Genomic DNA, 21,002 nt, shown 5'->3' on the forward strand with positions numbered 1-21,002 from the left:
CATTTTGGTGTTTGCGGTCACATGGGGAGTTGAGTCTCTCGTCCGGGATGCCCAGTGCTCCCATCTGGACCCGGGCAAGGGTCCCGCTTACCGTCTGTTTGTGCATGACACAGTCCGTTCACAAGTCTTACATTGGGGGCATTCCTCCAGGTTGGCCTGCCACCCTGGGTTCCACCGCACTCGTTTCATAAGACAACGGTTCTGGCGGTCCTTTATGTCCCAAGACACCTGCTCAGTCTGTGTCCGCAGCAAGGCTTCCCACTAACTCACAGCAGGCCAGTTGACCCCTTTGCCTATTCCTTGCCGCACCTAGGTACTTCCGCCAGGGATACCACCTCCAGACTAACGGCCAGATGGAGCGAGCAAACCAGGATTTGGATACAGCATGACGTTGCGTCACTGCGAGGGTTGGGTACGGAAAACCGGTGCCAATATGGCACAATTCTTTTGAACTTCTCTGGTGACTCCGCCCTGTCAGCAGGTTGCGATAGCCTATCATTTAACTTTGAAAGCGGAGGCATGCACCGTGTTTGTCTGCGTGAGCCGGTGCCGAGCACATCAGCGTCAGGCTGGGCCTGATGGGGAGACGGTCCCCCTGAACACGTGGAGACCGATGATGACAAGAGCAGCCTGGACTCAGATTAGTACCGTAACATTGATTGCTAGTCTTGCATTCATAAAAGTAGGCCAACAAATAATAAATTAAGCATTATAACCATGTTAGCTATGAGCTAGCGAGAGCTACGAGCCACAAGCGCGACAGTCTGATATCCGTTTTTTGTCAGTGCGGCCATGAAAACGGCTTTTACAGGGAATATGGCCAAAGAGGTTTTTAATGTCGTCATTGTCAATCGTCGTTTCGGGGTCTTTTGAGAAAAAAAAGTATCGGTTCAGGCACCGTTTAAGTGCCGCTATCGTTTTAAAAGTATCGTTTTAGCACCGGTATTGGAAGAAAAGAAAAAAACGATACAGGCTTTTCCCCCTTCATGTCTTCCTTGTGATACCAACCGCCCCTGTTTCCGGACCTCCAGTCAAGCAGACCTTCGTAGGTGCTGGCGGTTTTGGAAGGAGGTCCGGTCTGCGCTCCTCTCTTCGGTCGCGCACACCAGGCACCTAGTCGACCGGCGCCGATTCCCTTCACCCACCTATTGCCCGGGTCAGAAAGTGTGGCTCCCTTCTCGAGACTTACCCCTCCATGTCAAGTCCAGCAAATTGGCACCCGCTTCATTGAGCCCTATGAGGTGGATAGAATCATCAATCCCTCTGCGGTCCAGCTCAAATTCCCATCTTAATCAAAGGTGCACCCAACCTTCTACAATGTATGTGTGAATAATGGGCACTGACTGTAAGCAGCCGGGGAACAGAGTGCTTCTTCATTTTTGGTTGTGAACTTAAGGCAACACTTTGAGGAGGCTTGACCCTCAAATATGTAATACGACAATGAAATAAATTTTTCCATCTCAATTATGAGAGCTTGATAGGAAGAGAATTCCTGATTTTGCCCAAATCAAACAAGTAATTCAATACGTTAACTTTAAGACTTTTGAAGTAAACGGCATATTTTAAATAAATGGAGATCAAAAAGTATATTACAAAAAAATGGGTACACATATTGTTATCTTTATCCTCCTCAGTTCTTCAGGGTTTGTTTAAGCCTCTTCTTCATTATTATGATGCTCTGGCCCTAACTCCTATCATTAGAGTGGTTTCCAACTGCAGCAGAAGCTGTTAGCGGGAAAAGATCTGATAAACCCACTGGGAACTATGTTCCCAACACTAAACAGCATTAAGAGATGAGCTGGTGAACATAGTGAAGCATTTAGCAGCTATGGAGTCAGATATCTCACCCGGGAGCTGGTAGAGACCAAAAGAGAAAAAAAAGGAGTATCAGACTTACATTTGTCCAAATCAATGTTTCTCTGTATCAGCTGGATACATGAGGGGGCTACTGTTTGCTAACACACTAGCCAACCACTTCATGAGGTTGACCTGTTCCACGGCCACTAAGTGGCCAAGCTGCATTGATTGCTGTTGGAAGTTATGATCTCCTCTGGATTTTGAATCCTTTGAACATTTTGGAAGACATAATTGCATTGTTCCGAAGTGAAAAGTATGCCTGCTGATACAAACCTCAGGATTAACACTCCAAATACCCGCTCTATCGCTGTAGGCTTCTGTCTTTAGTTCATTTTACCGTTACACAATCTTATTTATCTATATGTGTACAACGTATTTGGATCTTAATTATTTGGATTCATACACATTTACTCTTGTACTGTGTGGCTTCTTCCTAATCACAAAAGGTCTCCTACATTGTGCTGAAATGTTCATGGTATTTCTTCAAGCCATGTTAAGAAGATCCAGAATGCACACCCTGGTCTTTTCAGCTTGGTTAACCCTCAATGCACTCATCTCTGGTGTCGGCAGGTAACCCACTACATTTTCACCATCAATAATTCCAATGCATGCATAATTGATTGGTTAAAATGCACCCCACTTAGCCTGCAGAGGCTCTCGTCCACATCAGCCATGATAGCTTGCCAGGAGCCAAACTATCCATTGCACTAACCTAGATTATTGGTGACTTCCTGTCAGAGCAGTGGTCGTGATGTGTTCCTCGGTAGTTTGAGATGTAACAGTACAGCTCTTTATACTGTACAGCATGTACTTTATACAGTACAGCATGTCGTGTACCCAAGTGTGGTAGCAGCTCTTGAGAAACATTTTCGACAGCTAATGGCGTGAGGATAAACGTACCCAAGCGAAATTAAACGACGGTTTGTAGATCAGGCAGACAGAGTTGTCCAATCCTTTTCAAATGTTTTGGACATATCAAGTACTAGAGCTTGGCAAATTGTGAAATACTGAATACATATAAGCTACGTTGAATTAGACTCTGAGTACTGCCTTGTGGATTCCATTATATCATATCACTGGCCTTCATTAGATTATCTTCAGGCATTTTGGCGTTGGGTTGGGATTTCGGATTGATCGGCTCTCCCCTAATGAAATGTGAGGTTTTCCGCCATGTCAGTGCTTCAGCTTGCTGTGACATTGTGCCATTTGCTGCCAGTCATTGTTAGTTGCTCTTCAGCTGGCTGTCAGTGGACAACAAAACCTCCTGCCCTTCCACCTCAGGTCTCTACATCGCATCTGCCAATTATCTGCCAATTCTGATGTGCTGGAAAGGGTGTGACGTATCTAATGTCAGTTGATGGATGTCAAATGTGTTAAGATTATGTCCTAATACATGCGTTTTAGGACACTATGCATCACGTCAGTATTCGTCCTTTCATTGTCAATATGAAAAGTATTGGATACCAAATAATTTAAAAACCAGGCAAATTGATGGCTTGTGCTACTGCATATCAGTGTTTAAATATCAACACACAACAGTAATATTACACACAGTGAATGACTCCAGATAAGGGTTGGTTGGGCACACAAGTACTTAAAACACAACTTTATTAAATGGTTCCAGTTAAAACAAAGATATGAAAACATCCCAAAAGTGTACTTCTGCATTAGTTGTTGTGATCTCTGGTGGCAGTTGGCTGTAGGATGTTAAAGATATTTTGGGACCATGGAATCAGTTGCCATTTTAATGCTGGCTAAAACTCATTTCCTAGTCATGATTTGTCAAAACAAGAATCTCAGGATGTTAAGACCTGTTTAAACAAATATGCCCATTCTTGGACTGCATTGACCACAGATTGTTTACCGCTTACTATAGTAAGTATTACAGCATTTCAGCCCTAATACATACTGCCACAGCCTAACAATGCTCAAGTGCTTTTCAGATTGTCAACAACATTTGAAATCGCAAAATATTACATCTGAAATTGCAAAATATTACTTAGCCAAGAGTTTACTTTAATATTTTGTCTGTCTTTTCACCCCGCCTTTGAGTTTGGTGTTCCAAAACAAGAATAGACACGTTTGTCTTTAAACATGGTCGGACGACACTTCGTATAACATAATTCATTTGAACCATGCTGAGACCTTTATAATCGTTGTATCTCTCAGATAAAACTACTTGCTTCCCGTTCTAGAGAGGGTATAGGTCATAACGTGTCATTGGCTCTGTCCGTTGAGATGGGATGGGGAGGGGGTTTAGGGTTGACACTGGACTGTAACATCTGGAACTTCCAACCTACTGCAAAGAGAACCCACTGGCAGCTGTCCAGTTATGCGGCTGGGCGTGATATTAATGACAAAGCAGAAACGCACACACACACACATAAACACACACACAAACAAAGTGACAATCCTTCTATTTCCTTCTGTGGCCTAATTTGCACAGCTGTGACAGACCTCCTACATCTGGGCCTGTATATGCATACATGTGTAAAGACCCAGAAGAATTCAGAGAGTGTAAGCGCTCTCTGGTCGAAGATGTTGGCACCTGGTAGCCAGAGATGGAGCTTTATTGAGCTGAGTGAGAGACACGTACCAAGCGAAGATAATGAAATGTGAACAGTGAGTAAGTGCTGCAGGGAGTTGAAAAGTCAGAGTTAAAATGGGAGAGCAGTGAAAAGTGGGAGTGTAAGGCAGGAGATGGTTACTCAGTAAGTTCAAGGCGAAGAGGAGATGGAGACTGGAGCAGGCAGTAATAGTCCAAAGTTTGAGTCACCCACTTCGTAACCCTCTCTTATCCTACTTTCAGCAAGCATGAGTGCCACGCGCTCAAACGCTCCTGGACCGTCTGGACTGCCAGAGTCGTCTTATCCTCCCAGTAGGCCTCACCTCAGCCACGATGTCATGCTGTTGCTAGTGTCACACTTATATTAACCATCTGGGAAGGCTTCCCATCATGCCGCCAGCACTCCCTACATGCACAGGACCCTGACGAGTTGTGACAACATCCTGAGACTTTTTGGTGGCGCAAGAGTACAGCAAGCTTTTAGTTGGATTTCATGTAACAGAGTTCATGTGAGTACTGTATCTGGTGAGTATTGGTACATAGGTTGTACACCAAACCGTGTGTCCAATCCACTGAGCGACTCCTCAGGATTATTTCCAGGACTATCTCCTTGACTAACTGCCAATGGATTAGTAGAGGAAAGTATGTTCAGGAGACATGTTTTTTGGGTTCCTCCAGTTTGATAAATTGTCGCACCAGATAGTTTGTTTACACGTTGGACTGCCGTCATTGGAAACTGTTTGGAAAAAGACAGGCGCTTTCCAAAAATACTTGCCTGGTGATTGGATGAACAATCTCTTGCCAAAGCCTTTCTGGAGAAGAGCAAAAACATCGTTTCCATGGAGAAAAGCCGAGAGTGCCATTCTTTGCTCTTCTTTCAATGATGGCGTACTCTCCAGTTTGGAAACAACTGCAGCCGCCAATAGCTCTTCACAGGACGCTCATTGGTCATTACTTGAAGCCTTTTCTGTGATGCTTGATCAGGGGACTCTTACGTGATTTTATGATATTCCAAGAATCCAGACTGGGATATCTTGTAAACTATGGGATGATGGTCATGGAATTTTTACATTCATGGATCCCGGGTTGATACATCTGTGACCTGTTTGATCACCTGACTTTACCTCTTGTGCCACCAATGTGTTGCGGGTTTGATTGAAGATTCTCAACAACAATGCCATGCAAATTTGAGAGATGAAATTGATTGAAATATAGGTGTACTTAATGTTGAGTACTATTTGTTAACATGCTAATCTTAGATCTGTTTAGCGCTGTTTAGCAAATGATACCATGTTAAACTGAGACAGTTAACAAGGTAATCTTATGTTGCTAAACATCAGCATGCTAACATTTTAATTTTTAAGCTTGTTAGTATGCTGGCATTAGCATTTAGCTTTGAGAAACCCAAACTGTGAAAATGAGCATTGCTCAAACATCTTGGCCAGTTATGTTTGGAAGACAATACATTATTATTTCCTCTCTTCACTAACCTTTACCTTCTATTCTCAGGTGGAAATTGTGACCCATACTGGGCCTCATCGGCGGCTGTGGATGGGCCCCCAGTTCCAGTTTAAGACCCTTCACCCTTCAGGCCAGACCACAGTCATCTCCTCCTCATCCTCAGTCCTTCAATCCCAGGGCCCCACTGATGTCCAACAGCCTCTGTTGGACTTTGAAACAGACGACCTGGACCTACACAGCCTGAGGTACTTTGAAACTGTCAAAAATAATCCACCTTAAAGTACAAATCTTGGTTTAAAGATGCATCAGGATATATGTTGATGTACAGATACAAACTATGTTATGAGTCTATCCTTTTTGCGAAGGGGGTATGTTGTACAAGAGCATGTATAAGAAAACTTTTTATAATCATATATTTCCTCACATTTATCACTCGAGTGTTCCCTTGAGCGATCCCTAAAAACAACAATCTCAGAATCCATCGGCTGTGGGTCTGAAGAAGGATAAGCCTCTGGGGCCAAGAGGCTATGTAACCAGCATATATTCAAGCCAAGACTTCCTTTTCCTGAACTTTCTCATTGTAAACTATCATATTAGCAACTTGAGATTCAACACTGGAGTTGAGAAGTAGCCAGTTTTAAACTATTTCTAACCCCCAAAAAAGCGAAAACATCGTCAGACAATAGCCGATGGGTTCTGAGATTGCAACTGAGCTAAACCATTCCGTCCTGTTTTGCGCTCCAAGCGGACCGTTAAACTGCATTCAACCAAAGCTTGCTCCAACTTGATGAGTCAATACTGCTCAGACTACCATCGTAAAAAAACAGAACTGCAAAAATCTTATCTTATCCTTTATAAGAGGAATTATTAAGCAACGGAACCTTTTATTGCCAAGGAATTTGTCATGGCGGGTGGTGCAACAATAGACAACAGCTCACATCCCTCCATGAGGATCCAGATCCAGTCAAACAGGCATCCGAGGCCAATAGATGTCCCCATATGTGTCTAATAATGTACATTTACTGAATGTGTGCAGGATCCAGCCGGTACGTTCAGAGCCTGTCAGCATGCCCGGCTCATCGCGGCTGGTGGCTGATCGCAGAGGGCAGTCCAACATCATGGACACAGGAACAGGTAGGAATTGTTTTGTCTTCTCACTAATGTATTTGAAACAACCTCAATACATAAAACCTTTCTTCATCTATTTCTTCGTCCTCCTCCCCGTTTCAATTAGATGTCGTTCATTCTACTCCATCTAGCTAACTGCAGGATCCCATTAATCACAATGTGGTGCTGTCCATGTTTGAGTTATGTTTAGATATATCTACATTCACAGAACTAGACATTTAAAAAAAGACACAATATCTAGGACACTAGCAGCACTTTGGATCTTCAGTTGTGACGCTCCATGCAGTCATTGCATTTGTGATTTTGTAGCATGCTCCGATCAACCATTTGAGAATACACCACGCCGAGTGACAGTGGCCCTCAAGATGACACAGTATTTAAGATAGGACGTTGAGGTCACCTCAAAGGAAACCGTTGCATCAGTTACAAAGCTGAGCAACAGCGGTTTAAGAAAAATAGTGCCACGACTTTGTTAAAAATGGTTTTCTAGATGGGAGGTGTAACAGGTCTAGTTACTCTCCCCGGGTTCCCCCAGCACCAAGGAATGAAGACACGTAGTGCAATGTTTGGAAAGATACTTTATTTGTAGCTCTGCCCGTCCCATCCCTCCAGCTCCCTTGCAGCTGATATAGGAGAGAGACAATCAACCTGATTCCCAACATCTGAGGTCAATTAGGCAAATTCACAGCACCTGTTCCCAGAGCCCCTCCCCCACACACCTCCACAGCTGATCCTAACTACACCCAGCCGCCACAAGAGGCCAATGAAAGGTTTAGTGGATGGCTTGTTCCCAGGTTGTAGCGAAAGGGAGTCTGCTCAGGTGGAATCGCAGTTCAGACAAAATATATCAATGAGTTAAAAAACTAAAATAGTGTTTGCACTTGCGTTGTATCATGCCTATTAGTCAAAATCGTATCCACTAAGTACCTAGTAGCCATGTAGCAGCAGATTGCTACATTGGGACTATTCTATTGTATTAACACTAGAAGTGTGTGCGACATCTACAAATTCCTGTTGTGTGCTCATTTGCCCTTTGTCAGCAAATTGTTATTGAAATGTACACTAACGTCCCATCTTTTCACAACATCCTCAAACGTGGCTAATTTGTCTGGATTGTATAAGACATGCTTGATAATACATAAGCAGCATGCCTACTTAGAAATGAGTGTTTGGGGAAACAATAATCTCTCGTTATAATATAGATATAATAATAATAATAATAATAATCATTTATTTTATATAGCGCTTCTCAAGACACTCAAAGTCGCTTTACAGTTCAGAGTCCAGAGTCATACACACACAGTCATCCCGGTGGTGGTAAGCTACATCAGTAGCCACAGCTGCCCTGGGGCAGACTGACGGAAGCGTGGCTGCCAATCAGCGCCTACCGCCCCTCCGACCACCGCCAACATTCATTCACATCCATACGAACCGGGGTGAGGCTGCGGTTCATGTCTTTATGATGGTGGGGGAAACCGGAGTACCCGGAGGAAACCCACGCAGACACGAGGAGAACATGCAAACTCCACACAGAAAAGACCTGGAATGACCGGGAGGACCGGGATTCGAACCCAGGGCCTTCTTGCTGTGAGGCGACAGTGCTAACCACTGAGCCACCGTGCTGCCCCAGATATTCACATTCTGAGCATATTTCTGCCAACTTTAACGACTATTTCATGTATTCTGATGACAACCTGAGTTAAATTGTAAAAAGATTTTCTTTGCTGTTGTCTAACACAGCACTATCACATCCAAGTGGATTATAAGTAGTCAGTCTTTTAGCCATTCAGCAGCTTTTCTGCGTCCCACCATGCAGAGCTGTGAGTGGTCTACTGCTCCCATGTTGTTCTCCGTCCTATTGTGTGCTTTGTGCCCTTATTTTGTAATTAGATAGACTGTGATTCTTTGAATAGGCCTGTAAAGTCTATCAGCCATCGAATACGATTGATTTAGTTTCAAGTGATTTTGATGTCCCTCTACATGTCTCCTTTAATCTGGTTACGATGTTAGGCTAATCCAATCACACACAGATGAGAGGATTTCCCCTTCAAAATATGTCTTTTACTCTCAAAGTATAATACTGTTACATGGGTCGCGTGTGTGTGTGCGTGTGCGTGCGTGTGTGTGTGTGTGTGTGTGCATGCGTGCGCCAGTGTGTGAGGGAACCATCACTTATTGCGTGACATTATATCCTGTTGCCTTTGGTTTGATGAAAGAGATACAGGAGGGACTGTGGCGTCTGTGGCATTATCTGCTGTGTCTTGTGACGGAGACCTCACTCATCTGATCTGCTCTCACACTGACAGATAGCCACCCTGTGTGTCAACAAATATCTACAGCTTGTGTCACAAAGAGGTGTGGACCAAATAGTTTCACATATCTGGTCGGGCGTTTCTCTTCCCGACTCTGCGCTGCTCTTCAACACATACCAAGAGGTGTTTTGCAGCACACACAACTAACAACGTAGATGGTTTTTTAAATTTTATTTTCAACGGACCGCTGACTCTTTTGGATCATCGATTGTATATAAAGATGGACGACATGTCAGCTCCCGAAAAGTGATGTTAGCGGAATGGGACCAAATTAAATAATGTAAAGGCACATCAATTACATTTCTCCCCAGGATGATTTAGAAGTTATCACGCTGATGTAAGCTCAAGTGTTTATTTTTCTAATAAGTGTGGTTTTAATTAGATATTTGATGCTGTAAAAGAAGGTGGTGTAATGTCATGATTGAGGGTAAAGTTGTCAAGTAGTGGGAGAGAAGATGTAGCTTTCCATAACTGTGATTGTTATAAACATACAACGTATAAAGTGTTAGCTAGTTTAGCTGCCCATACACCTTGCCGACCCAATCGAGGCACAGCCACAGCTGCTGACTGAACTCAGGTGAGCACCACAGTTGCTGTTTGGCGAAATTGCCACAACAACCAAGCATAATAGCTCTATAAATACATTTAGGCTCACATTGATGCATGTTTTATGACAGACTCATGGTTCATGTGACAGAAACGTGTTACAGAAATGTCTACTGACACTGCCAGCTAATCTCATATATAGCTAATCTCATGTATAGCTCAAAATGTAGTGATTTTGAGCTATGCAAAATAAACTGAATTCAATTCAATTGGATCAGTAAAGAACATTAAATTGTATCCAGAATATAATTATTATGAAATTTAAATGAAAGTTCAGAGTCAGATTGAATACCCAGGTATTTGGTGTGTTCAACTGTTTCCAGTGGTGTAACATCAAGACAGGCTATATCCGACGAGTAAGCTCTATATTTAGATGAAATGCTTAGTGACCACCAACAATCATAGTGGGAGGTTTAGTGTGATTTAAGAGCAATTTATAGCTGCGAGTCGGTGTTAAAGGCTGCTAACATCACTCTGCAAATCTTGAATTTGTAATACATTAATGTTAGCTGTGCATATTACCATATCATCCACATGACGCTGAACACAACATTCAGAACAAATTGAGGAAAGGTCATGAATGAAGTGGACCCAGAGTTGAGCCTTGAGGCACCTCGCCTTGTATGAATGTCTCAGATATGCTTCCTTGAATGACAACACATTATCATCATAGGAACTGAACCAACATTAATGCATGACAGACTAGAGTAAATATATGGTCAGATCAAAAGCCTTGGTCGAATCAAGGAAAATTGCACCTGTTAATTTAATGATGTTAGATGCCGAGAAAAGTTTGAACGAAGCAGGAGTTGTGGAATAATTTGATCAACAGGCACAATCAAAGTAATTGTACATGTTGAGATTATATGAGGATTCCTCATAAATGTGTTCTTCAAATACATTTGAGACAAAACAAATAATAGAAGTCTAAGTTCATTGAAGGGTTGACCGGTAGGATCAAGTCGTTAATCGTTGGCTCCCACCTTCACCAGTCCACACCACCTGACCTTCGCTCTCTTTCTCCGTCTTCTCCATCTGTACCCTTTCGTCTGCCCAACATTGTATTCTTAGTTCTTTTGTCCGTGTCCTCTGAGTTTTCAGCTTCTTTAATAACTGTTTCAGAGCAGGGAGGACCGAGCCAGACGGAGGTGATGCTTATCGTGTGTGTGTGCGTGTGTGTGTGTGTGTGTGTGTGCGCATGCGTGTGTGAACCGCGTAAGGAGGGTTCATTGTTGTGTCCTGCCACTGCCATGGCGCCGCCTCTTATCACACACACACATCACTTTTGTCTCACCCTGTGAGCAATACGCCTGTGTGTGGTGGAACTTTCTAAAAATGAGTTTTTTGGGGGTATTGAAGGAGACAATTGATACTCCTTCAAATGTGGCCCGTGTGAAACCCAATAGAAGTAAAGTATGCCCATGCATTTCCAGTTGTGCTCATAGGAACGTGGTGAAAGCCGGTAGCTAGCAGAACATACAGTAGATCAATATCAGAACAATCTATCTGATGTATATATGATATATCTATCGATCATATGTGTCCCTTGTTTTGCATCTGGCGGGCTACATTCGTTCTGTGGTTGGATCGAACTCGTGAAATGTGTTTTATACGTGAGCCGTGAGGAATGAGCTTTGGCAGACTGCGCTGTACTGTAGACACACGGCTAATAAAGCGGTTTAAGTGTGGCCGACTCGTGTCTTCCAGTAAAAGTGTTTCTTTCAGAGTCCTCGGGCCCAGAGAAGCCATAAAGCTGCAGTTTTCCCTCCAGTGACTCACTTACAGTCAGTCAGTCTCCCCGGTGTCTGCTACCATCTTATCTCAACCCATACACTCTGCTTATCTCTGCCTTCCCCGAGGTGATGGGACGCCATCTGCATGGAACACACACACACACACACACAATGTACACACAGTGCTTCCAGTCATGGCCTCTTGACTCAGCATATCTGTCTGAATGGAGGGGACAGAGGAGCCCAACACCAATGCTACTGTCTCATTTTCCACCAGCTGCAATATACAGGATCAATGTGTAGCTGTAACCAATCTGCCCTATCTGCACCCCGAGCCTGCTTTGGGGTGTGTGTTTGTGTGTGTGTGTGTGTGTGTCAGTGTGTTAGTGTGTGTCTGTGTGTAGGCGGTTTCAGACCTAGACTACACAGTGTCATTTTGTGTCCCGGGACGTCATATCTAGAAAGAAAGAAAAGGAGACAGACCTAAAGGAGAGATAACGCTACGAGACTGAAAGAGTATTTAATCCTGTGTGCGTGAATGCATGCGTGTGCACTGATAAGTCGGCTGGTCCCGCTCTACACCGCTGTCGTTGTGTTTTGAGAGCCACCCTGCTCTAAAACAGGAAATAACAACAGCCCCCCCCCCCCACCCCCTGTCCACAGCATCGACCATTTTGTTGTTTTGTTGTCGTCATCCTCACGTCCCTGTCTTTGTCGCCACATCTCACTGTTTGTCTCTGACTGTGCGTGTGTGTGCGTCTGCTTGTGTGTGGTTTATCTCTGGCGGTGAATCAGTGACAGTGTGTTAGCTGGCGGCAGAGCAGGATGAGATGGAGCCGGGCTTATCACAACAACTGAAGACACTTTAGAGCTGCTGGACTTTGGCACTTCTCTGTGTTTGTGTGTGTGTGTGTGTGTGTGTGTGTGTTTGTGTGTGTGTGTGTGTGTTTGGCACAAACAGAGATACTGGTTGACATGTATGATCAAGATGGGATTCTGCATTTCTTTTCCGTCTCGGGGAACACAGTGAATGACAGCTTTAAGAATCATTTAACGAAGACCTTTAATCCAAACCGCAGTACAGGCCCACGAGGTGTGTGTGTCTCTGGTCGGCCTGCATGTGTACACACGTGTGTGTGTGTGCGTTTACTGTATGGCTGCCCTTGTGACTTCAGTCGAGTGTGTGTCAGTCCATTAGCAGCATCCTGTAAAACACTGAGTTAATCAGTGTGGGATCAGCAGCTATCAGCCATTAGCCACATCCAACCCACATTATCACAGCTCACTTACCCTCACCCACCCTGTGCGCGTGGACCGCTGAACGTTCTTGGATTTTTGCACAGAGAATCATTCATAGCTTCAAAATGGTGCGTTGCCATGTGAGTGCAGCGATAAATGAATGTATATATAGTATATTTTGTGTATCAGACTAAAAACAACGTTCTGTAACATTACTAAGCGCACATACCTGTAATATTGGCCTTTTGAAGTGTGCCGCCACCCCGTCCACCAGGTCATCTAGCTCATAGTTTGTTGGTTTGTCGTTTGTTAATCGGGCGTTAACACTGAGCAGCGCACAGAGAAGGTCCAGTCTTGGCCACTTTGGAACCCCAGAGATCTAGCCCCTCGCCCCCAGAGGCTCATCGTTGACAGACTGCCTGTGTGCTCTGCTGGAGGCGGGAACAGCATTGTTCCCCAAATAAATCCGTCGGTCCATTCAATCAGTTTTTTGATGATGATGTTGGGAGCGAGCACTGTCCAATGTGATGCTCCAAAAGCTCCTAATCGGTTCCTCGTTCAAGTGATTCGCCAAGCTTGGTGTCATTGTGTAATTTTCACTATTTTCTGACATTTTCTGGATTTAATGTTTTCACCATTTATCCATTCACCACTCATAAGATTCATCTAAAATGAAACATGGTGGTCCCAATTGAAATCACTATCACTCTAGTGTTAAAATAACAAGAACGTTCATAATTTTGGTTGAAATAAAGGATGGTTAGTGAAAGAATGCAGTCAAAACGCTACGTCTGCGGCTACAAATCCTTCCCAGCCCACCATGAGGTGTAAACTGCTTTTCCTTCTTTCCAGGCATCAGTTCTCTGGTATCCTCTCTGCGGTGTCCTTCACGCTGCTGAATGAGGGATGGAATAACTTTCACAAGAAGGATTTGGATAGATCACTTGATTAAAGTGAGAAGTCTTGATTTAAACTGTCATGAAATGAATGGTGCCTTGAAGTGAAATACACAACAGCATGAACTGTTGTGTTTCAAAGCGCACGCGATTGAGAGTCACTGAACTAAAACCTGAAACAACGCCGGTATGTCTCGACCATTCTTGTGAAAGAGTGCCTGTGTGCACCTGTTAGCATCTCCAACACAGTGCCCCCTTATCCCAGTGGCCCGCCAATTCTTTGCCACCATCAGCACCACCCGAGGCGAGAAGGGGGTTCCCCTGCCTCATTGTTCCCACAGAGGCCGGAGGAGAATGAAAAGCCATCTTCTCCTCCCGCTTCTCTCCTCCCCTTCATACTTGAGCAGCCATTTAAAAGACTAGGCACCTGTGCTGTGGTATTTTGTCTCCCGTTCTTTTTCTAATACACACATACCCCGGTAACCTATACCCCACAATTACCTCCCGGCCTCATAAAGGGCCCTTGTATTTTTGTGCCATAGTGGCTACACTGACAACAGTGGCCGCGCAGGCCAGAAAGATGCCTGGCCATCCGATCTCTTCTTTAAAGACAAATACCCTCATTTCCCGTGACCCCCCCCCCCCACCCTTCCATTCCTCCTCCCCTGATTTTATTTTCATCAATAGGCACCTTTGTCACCTTGCTGCCACTCTGCGCCCCCGCCCCCCACCCATCCTGTCCATCGCCTCAGGGTGTGCTTGGTGACCCATTGGTTGGTGACAGGACGTAACGGCAGCTCTCAACAGTCATCGCCGCTCCTTTTTGTTTTGTCATCGCCAGCAATCGGGCAAGAGGTAGATCTGGAGGAGCGATGATCTGCTGGGAAATCTGAGAGAAACGGAAGCAGGGTTAAGACGAGAAGCACGGGGCGACACTTTGAAACACGGTTCAACTGCCGCTCTCAGAATTCCTGCTCTAGCTCTCGGTGGTTTGAGATGTCTTTTCCAGGCGGAGAAGTTGAAGAAGAAAAGGGACCCAGTGTCGGGAGTGTTTATGCAGCACTGAAGTTAGAGAACTGTGATTCCTTTGGAACTCTGTGGGTATGTTTTCGTTCTCTGGGGGAATTCATAATGTATCGTTCCCAAGGTGAAATGTGTCTGAAAGAACAAAACACCTTGCATATGCTCCATTACACACACACACACACACACACACACACAAGCAGGTTTCTAATTAACGGTTGAGCAGCTGTTTGGAAAGCGAGGGAATGACCTGAAGTCACAGAGGGCCACATTCAACACAAGTTGGTTGATCATGGTGGCGTCACAATGCTATGCATGCGCAATGTTCAAATGGGCTGTGCATATTTGTATCTACCTGAAGCTAACTATTTTGACATCATATTTAAATCATCATCATTCGGCCTCACAGTTTTAACGAGGCTTTTTAGGCCCCTGTGTGTAATTTAGGGTTAGAAGACCATTTCCATGATCGATTAATCTAATGAGTCACTCAGGGAGCGAGAGAAGACAAACGGTCACCACAAGCTCCAAGAACCTGTCTTTAACCCCTTAACATCCCCCTCATTAGCTCTAATGTTGGAATACATTTCAAACAGCATGACAGTAGAATGCATGTTGTGTTCCAGCCCTTCATTGAAGCTTTTTGATGCATGCACAGAACAAAATATCTCCATGTTTCCTAAAGGGACCCTGCTGTCCACAGGGACCGCCTACATCTCCTGTCACTTTAGTAACTTCAGTAAATGACCCAAAGGATTTCCTTCTCACTGGTAAGTCGAATAACGATCAGCACGCTTCGTGATTAAGTCAAGAAGTAGACAGTCAAAATAAACGTAAAGTCTTCTGCCTCTTATTTCCTTCCATCGTTACATTTTCGCTACTTGTGTCTCCTCTCTGACATCTCTGAGATTTACCGTTTGCTCACTTTTAAGACTTCAGCAATTGCATTTTCTCGCATGTGTGAGGCTTCTGGGAAGGGAACGGTTCCGCCACATGTAGGGCTTCATAGCGGGTGTGTGCCGTGACTAAGAGATGAGGGAGTGACATGAACTGAGATGTGTGAGTGCTGATCAGGTTTTTGGATGTGTGAGTCTCTCTCTCTCTCTCTCTCTCTCGATGTATCTATCTGCTGCGTCTGTCTCTTTCTCTCTGTGTCTGTGTGTGTATTTTTGTGTATATAATCTGGAAGAGATGGAATGCCCTCCAGCATCAGTGTTATACAGACAGCGTGTGTGTGTGTGTGTGTGTGTGTGTGTGTGTGTGTTGTGTGTGTGTGCGCAGTGCCAGAGGGCAGTGAAGACTGAGCAGCTGCTCTTTATAGTGACTGAACGAACACCAATGTGTCGGGCATCTGCCATGCGCTCACCCTGCCGCCTACCCACTGAAGTGTATCTGTGTGTGTGTGTGTGTGTGTGTGTGTGCACAAACCAGTTTCCGAGACATCAGAGATCATGCTTTTTTGATCATGTCCAGTGTGAAAACACTCACACATGTGCACACTTGCATGTAACAGAGCGGCAGTGTGTCCCAGTGTGAGGGGGGGGGGGGGGGGGGTTGCTGTTGGTGCCACTCTTTCATTCCCGTGACCTCAATCTGCAGCGGGCGCCCTTGCCAGGCTGGCCATCCCTCCGTCTGCCGGGCATGACATAACTTTCAAGATGTGAAGGGGAAGTCGTGGCCCAGCAGTAACCTGAGCTCACACACACACACACACACACACACACACAAACACACACACACAGGCACTAACCAGCCTCATCTGTGCAAGAGTTCTAATATTTTCCCATTAGAACTCTTGCACAGATGAGGTTTGTTAGTAACAATAAACAGACATCAGGATAATCAGGCGTAACCTTTTTTTTTTACGTTGTTTTAATGTTGTCTTACTTTTTGCAAGTTGCATAAGGAATGCATGACACTGCCATCAGGTTTCAGGGTTTACGTTTTCAAGGTCATTTAAACATGAAGGAGCGAGACTAGAGGAGACCTGAATCACGCTGTGTGCTTCCCCGTGTCCGTCCCTTCAAACTGACATTGTGACCTAACAGCTCAGTCACTGCCCAACACCTCCGACACCTCCTTTGTCCACACACACACACACACACACACACACACACACACACACACATTATTCTGTTAAAATAACACTGTAATAATATTTAAAATGAAGTTGGTGACCTGTGATTCTCAGCAAAGATCTGGGGCTTCTCCACATAAAAGCATCCTTGTCTCAAAGACAGGAGAAATGTGTTCTTCCTATTACATTAATAATGACTAAACTCAGGCCTGTTCCTCCTCGTCATGGCGATACAGACCAACAACAGTGCTTCTTTTGAGTTTAGTTCAGGGTGGATGGTGTCCTCACTTAAGATTCCTATCTTGGGACGTCCTTGATGAACTGAATTCTTATCCAAGATAAAAGAAGATGTTTTTCCTCAATGCTGTTCGGGAACATGTAACATCATAAATGTCATCCTAGATTAGTAGTGCCAAGTACTCATCAGAGTTTAGTACGATGAAGTTTCTGTAATGTTTAAACACTAGAGCAGTTCCACCACCCTGTATTTTATTTCTCTCCCGTAACACAAAATCACCAAAGACAAATACAACACATTGGCATCACGAGTTACACATCTCTCTCTCTCTCTCTCTCTCTCTCTTTTGATTTTTCATCTTTCCATCTATTCCTCTTTTCTTTTGTCCAACTATCTCCCTCCATACTTTCCTCTCTCTCTCTGACACTAACACTCTCTGACAGTGTCTCCATGCTGTCGCGCACTAATCCACCTCTGAGAGGTGTTAAAGCACTTACACACACTTGCACAAGCACACACGCACACTCACACACACACACGGATGGTCGCTCTAGATCCCGTAAGGTATTGATCTGCCGTCCCGCTCACTCTAATGGGATTCTTTACACCTAAGCATCAGAAACGCCTAATGCATCACATCTGATGCAGTCACACACACACACACACACACACACACACTTTCATACACAGAGATAATACCGGCAAGCGGCTGAGCCTCTCTGTCAAGTGTGGTGTAAAATGAATAGAGGACAGAGGAGGAGAATGCACTGAGCGGCAGATGCCTCTGGCTCACGTCTCTACATCACACACATGTGCATGAAAGGATCAATCGGCAAACAACAACATCAACAGCTAGAGGCTGTCGAAGCCTATAGCTGTATATTCTTGGGCTTCAGTGGAGTGTCTAACACTTCACTTTGACAAAGGCTCGGCTTCATCCCGGACCGGTTGTTGTGTTGCGAGTTATCCACACCTTCTGAAAACACAAGTCAAGAAGTCCCTGGTCATTTTAGTCCTGCAGGACGTTTTCAAAGGAACTAAAAGATTCCTTTTGTTCTTTATGACTACTTTCTAGAAAGAACTCGAAGGTTTTGAAAAAATATAAATGACTTTACATTGAGTGTCATCAAACATCTTACGAAGAAGTTACTGCTAATTTTTCCTGTGTTTTCCTATAAAAATCCAGCAACACGGGTCAATATCCGCTTGTTAACATGCATTGGGTCTTTTCAAAATACACTTCCATCTTCACAAGAAACACCTTGGCTTGGTTCAGGAAAACATCAATACATTCTTAGTAAGGTTAAGGCAACAAAGCTAATTAGTTAGATTAAGGAAGATATGTGGGTTCAAATAAGTGTTATTTATTTGATCATTAGCTAAGTATGGAAGTAATGTGAGAAATAAACGGGACAGGAACAACGGCCTCCTTGTTGGGCCCATCAACCCCCGCTCCCATCCATAGTTATCCAGATAAGTTATCCGGTTTGTGGAAAAGTTATCCAACTTATTTATCAGTGCAATATTAGCTCATTGGCTAAAATTGTCCAAATGATATATATATATATATATATATATACGTAGAAGTTAGAAACACTGTCTCCATTACTCAGTTTGTCCACCAGAGACAACTGACAAGTTTATTTTTCCACTGTGAAATGTCCTGCTGCCTCGCTCACAGCTGTTTATGATAGGAGTAGACTTCTCGTGAATTCACAAAAATAACCAAATATTGTTTACAATATGGCTCTGATTATTAGATTGTTAACTGTGTTTTGACTGTTGTTCTTTCCCTGTGGTGTTGCAACGACTCTGCAGACTGACGATGGAGGAAAGTGTGTCTGTGCTCACAGTGAAGTCTGAGAAACTGTGCTCAGCCGTTCTTGTATATTCATACATCCAGGAGGTCAGGGGCAGGTCTATGTCATTTAAAAACTGTCTTAGGCAGTTAACTTCAGTTTTTATTCAGTGCGAAATATTTCAGATGGGATTTTTTTAAACACCAGAATGAGTGTTTTGCTTCAGGTGAAAATCAAAACTATCTGTTTGCTCTTAAAAGCAACTTTTATTCTTTCTTTATCTTCATTGTCTCTTTCCTTCCTTTTGTTTTCCTTGGTGTCACCTCGGGCTGACCAGGTGGTGGCTACTGCAGGCTCATTTCCTCAGCAGGTGTGTGTGTGTGTGCGTCTTTCCCATCGTCTGTGTGTGTGCATGCATGCGTGTAGTGAAATGTGTGTATGAGCGCACATTTACGTAGATACAATCTACTCACCTGCTCCTATCACAGAAGCAGCCATTGTGTGTTGATGCCGGCCAACCAACCCCCTCCAGGTGTGTGTGTGTGTGTGTGTGTGTGTGTGTGTGTGTGTGTGTGTGTGTGTGTGTGTGTGTGTGTGTGTGTGTGTGTGTGTGTGTGTGTGTGTGTGTGTGTGTGTGTGTGTGTGTGTGTGTGTGTGTGTGTGTGTGTGTGTGTGTGTGTGTGTGTGTGTGTGTGTGGAGGGATAATATCAAGGAGGATATTGTTTGTGCCCGGGTGAGGAGGGGGGGGGGGGTATTGGAGGGCGAGGGGAAGAGGTTACAGCCTTTCTCTCTTCACCTGGAAATTATGTCCTGCCGCCATTTTAGTGGAGTGTGTTTTCAATCACCGCAGGAACGTGAGAAATGTCCGCTTGGGAATTCCTCCCCAACATCCTGTCTGTCTCTCACCGTTTGTGTGTGTGTGTGTGTGTGTGTGTTCGAGAGAAAGTCTTTGTCTGTGTTTGATTGTGGCTGCATATCAAAAGTGGCGGTTTCCTTTACTCATGTCACTCAGTGTAGTTAGTTTCTTTCTGTCTTCTTCCTCATCAAAGGGCCAGTTCATGCCAAAGAAATGAGCCGTGGAGGGTACTAGTGCTGCATCGGGCAGCGTCTCTCTCCAGGCAGTCCACCGGATCACGGTGTGAACATCACAAACACCTCATGCAGTTGGTTTGATTCTTTTGCTGCAGACAACCTGAATGTGTTCTACTGATGCATTGTCTGTGGATGGATGAACATCTTTTTATAATGTGACGTAATAACATCAATAAGAATCATAATAGTTGGTGGTTTTGTAGTTTGTGTTGTTCATCATCATCATTCAGTCCAGTTTTATATTCCCAGAGCTTTACACACACTGTCAACTAAGCCAGTGGGTGTGTTCATGCTGTGAGTAGCATGAAGAAAAAACTCAAAGCAGGCTGCATCAGCAAATCAACCATCATCTGTACGGAAATAAGTTCTGAAGCAATAGAGATTGAGAGGCCAAGACAGGACCACACATCGTTTTCTCATTTGCACACACACACACACACACACACACACACACACACACACTTAGACTCGGACTCGGGCTTCCTGATGTGTAGCAGTAGTGGCAGCGCTCGCGCGCGTTAGCATGCTGCGGCTGCAGAGCCTCGCATCTTTGGCTGGCGATCACAGCGGAGGCAAAGTGACAGCTTTCTAACCCTTTGTCCTTTTCCTGCCGCTGCTTGTGCCCATCGTGCGTGTTCAGGCCGGTCTGAAGGTTTTGCAGCGTGGCCAGACTGAGCAGGTAGCTTGCTACGTTTTGATTGTCCGTTTGGCCTCTTGTCGGTGTCCAAGATGCTTTCGCTGACCCCTGCACTATTTCCAGCTCATCTACCTGCTTTGTGCTCAGTGTTTTTTAGATTTAGTTTTCGTCTGCAGTTCTGTGCTCCGGTTTCACATCTTCCCCCGACTCTCCCATCTCAGTCCCTGAAAGTCTCTCCATCGCTGTTATCGGCTTTACAGGAAGCTGTTGTTTCCATCTATCTGATGACAAGAGGAAAGACTCCAGATGTGAACAGCTCTCTCCATCCCAGATCAGT

The 21,002-nt window shown here is 44.5% G+C and overlaps 1 protein-coding gene across 2 annotated transcripts in view; it reads left to right on the plus strand.

The window, feature by feature from the left end:
* bcas3 (BCAS3 microtubule associated cell migration factor) overlaps nucleotides 1-21,002 on the plus strand; it is a 329,169-nt gene that overhangs the window by 120,315 nt on the left and 187,852 nt on the right. For both annotated transcript variants that reach the window (XM_056440363.1, XM_056440364.1), the window contains 2 exons: nucleotides 5,933-6,129; nucleotides 6,921-7,018. In XM_056440363.1, coding sequence (XP_056296338.1) covers nucleotides 5,933-6,129; nucleotides 6,921-7,018 — 295 coding nt within the window. The remainder of the gene's footprint in view (nucleotides 1-5,932; nucleotides 6,130-6,920; nucleotides 7,019-21,002) is intronic.

The sequence above is a fragment of the Pseudoliparis swirei genome, chromosome 20, assembly GCF_029220125.1.
Source record: "Pseudoliparis swirei isolate HS2019 ecotype Mariana Trench chromosome 20, NWPU_hadal_v1, whole genome shotgun sequence".
Lineage (NCBI taxonomy): Eukaryota > Metazoa > Chordata > Actinopteri > Perciformes > Liparidae > Pseudoliparis > Pseudoliparis swirei.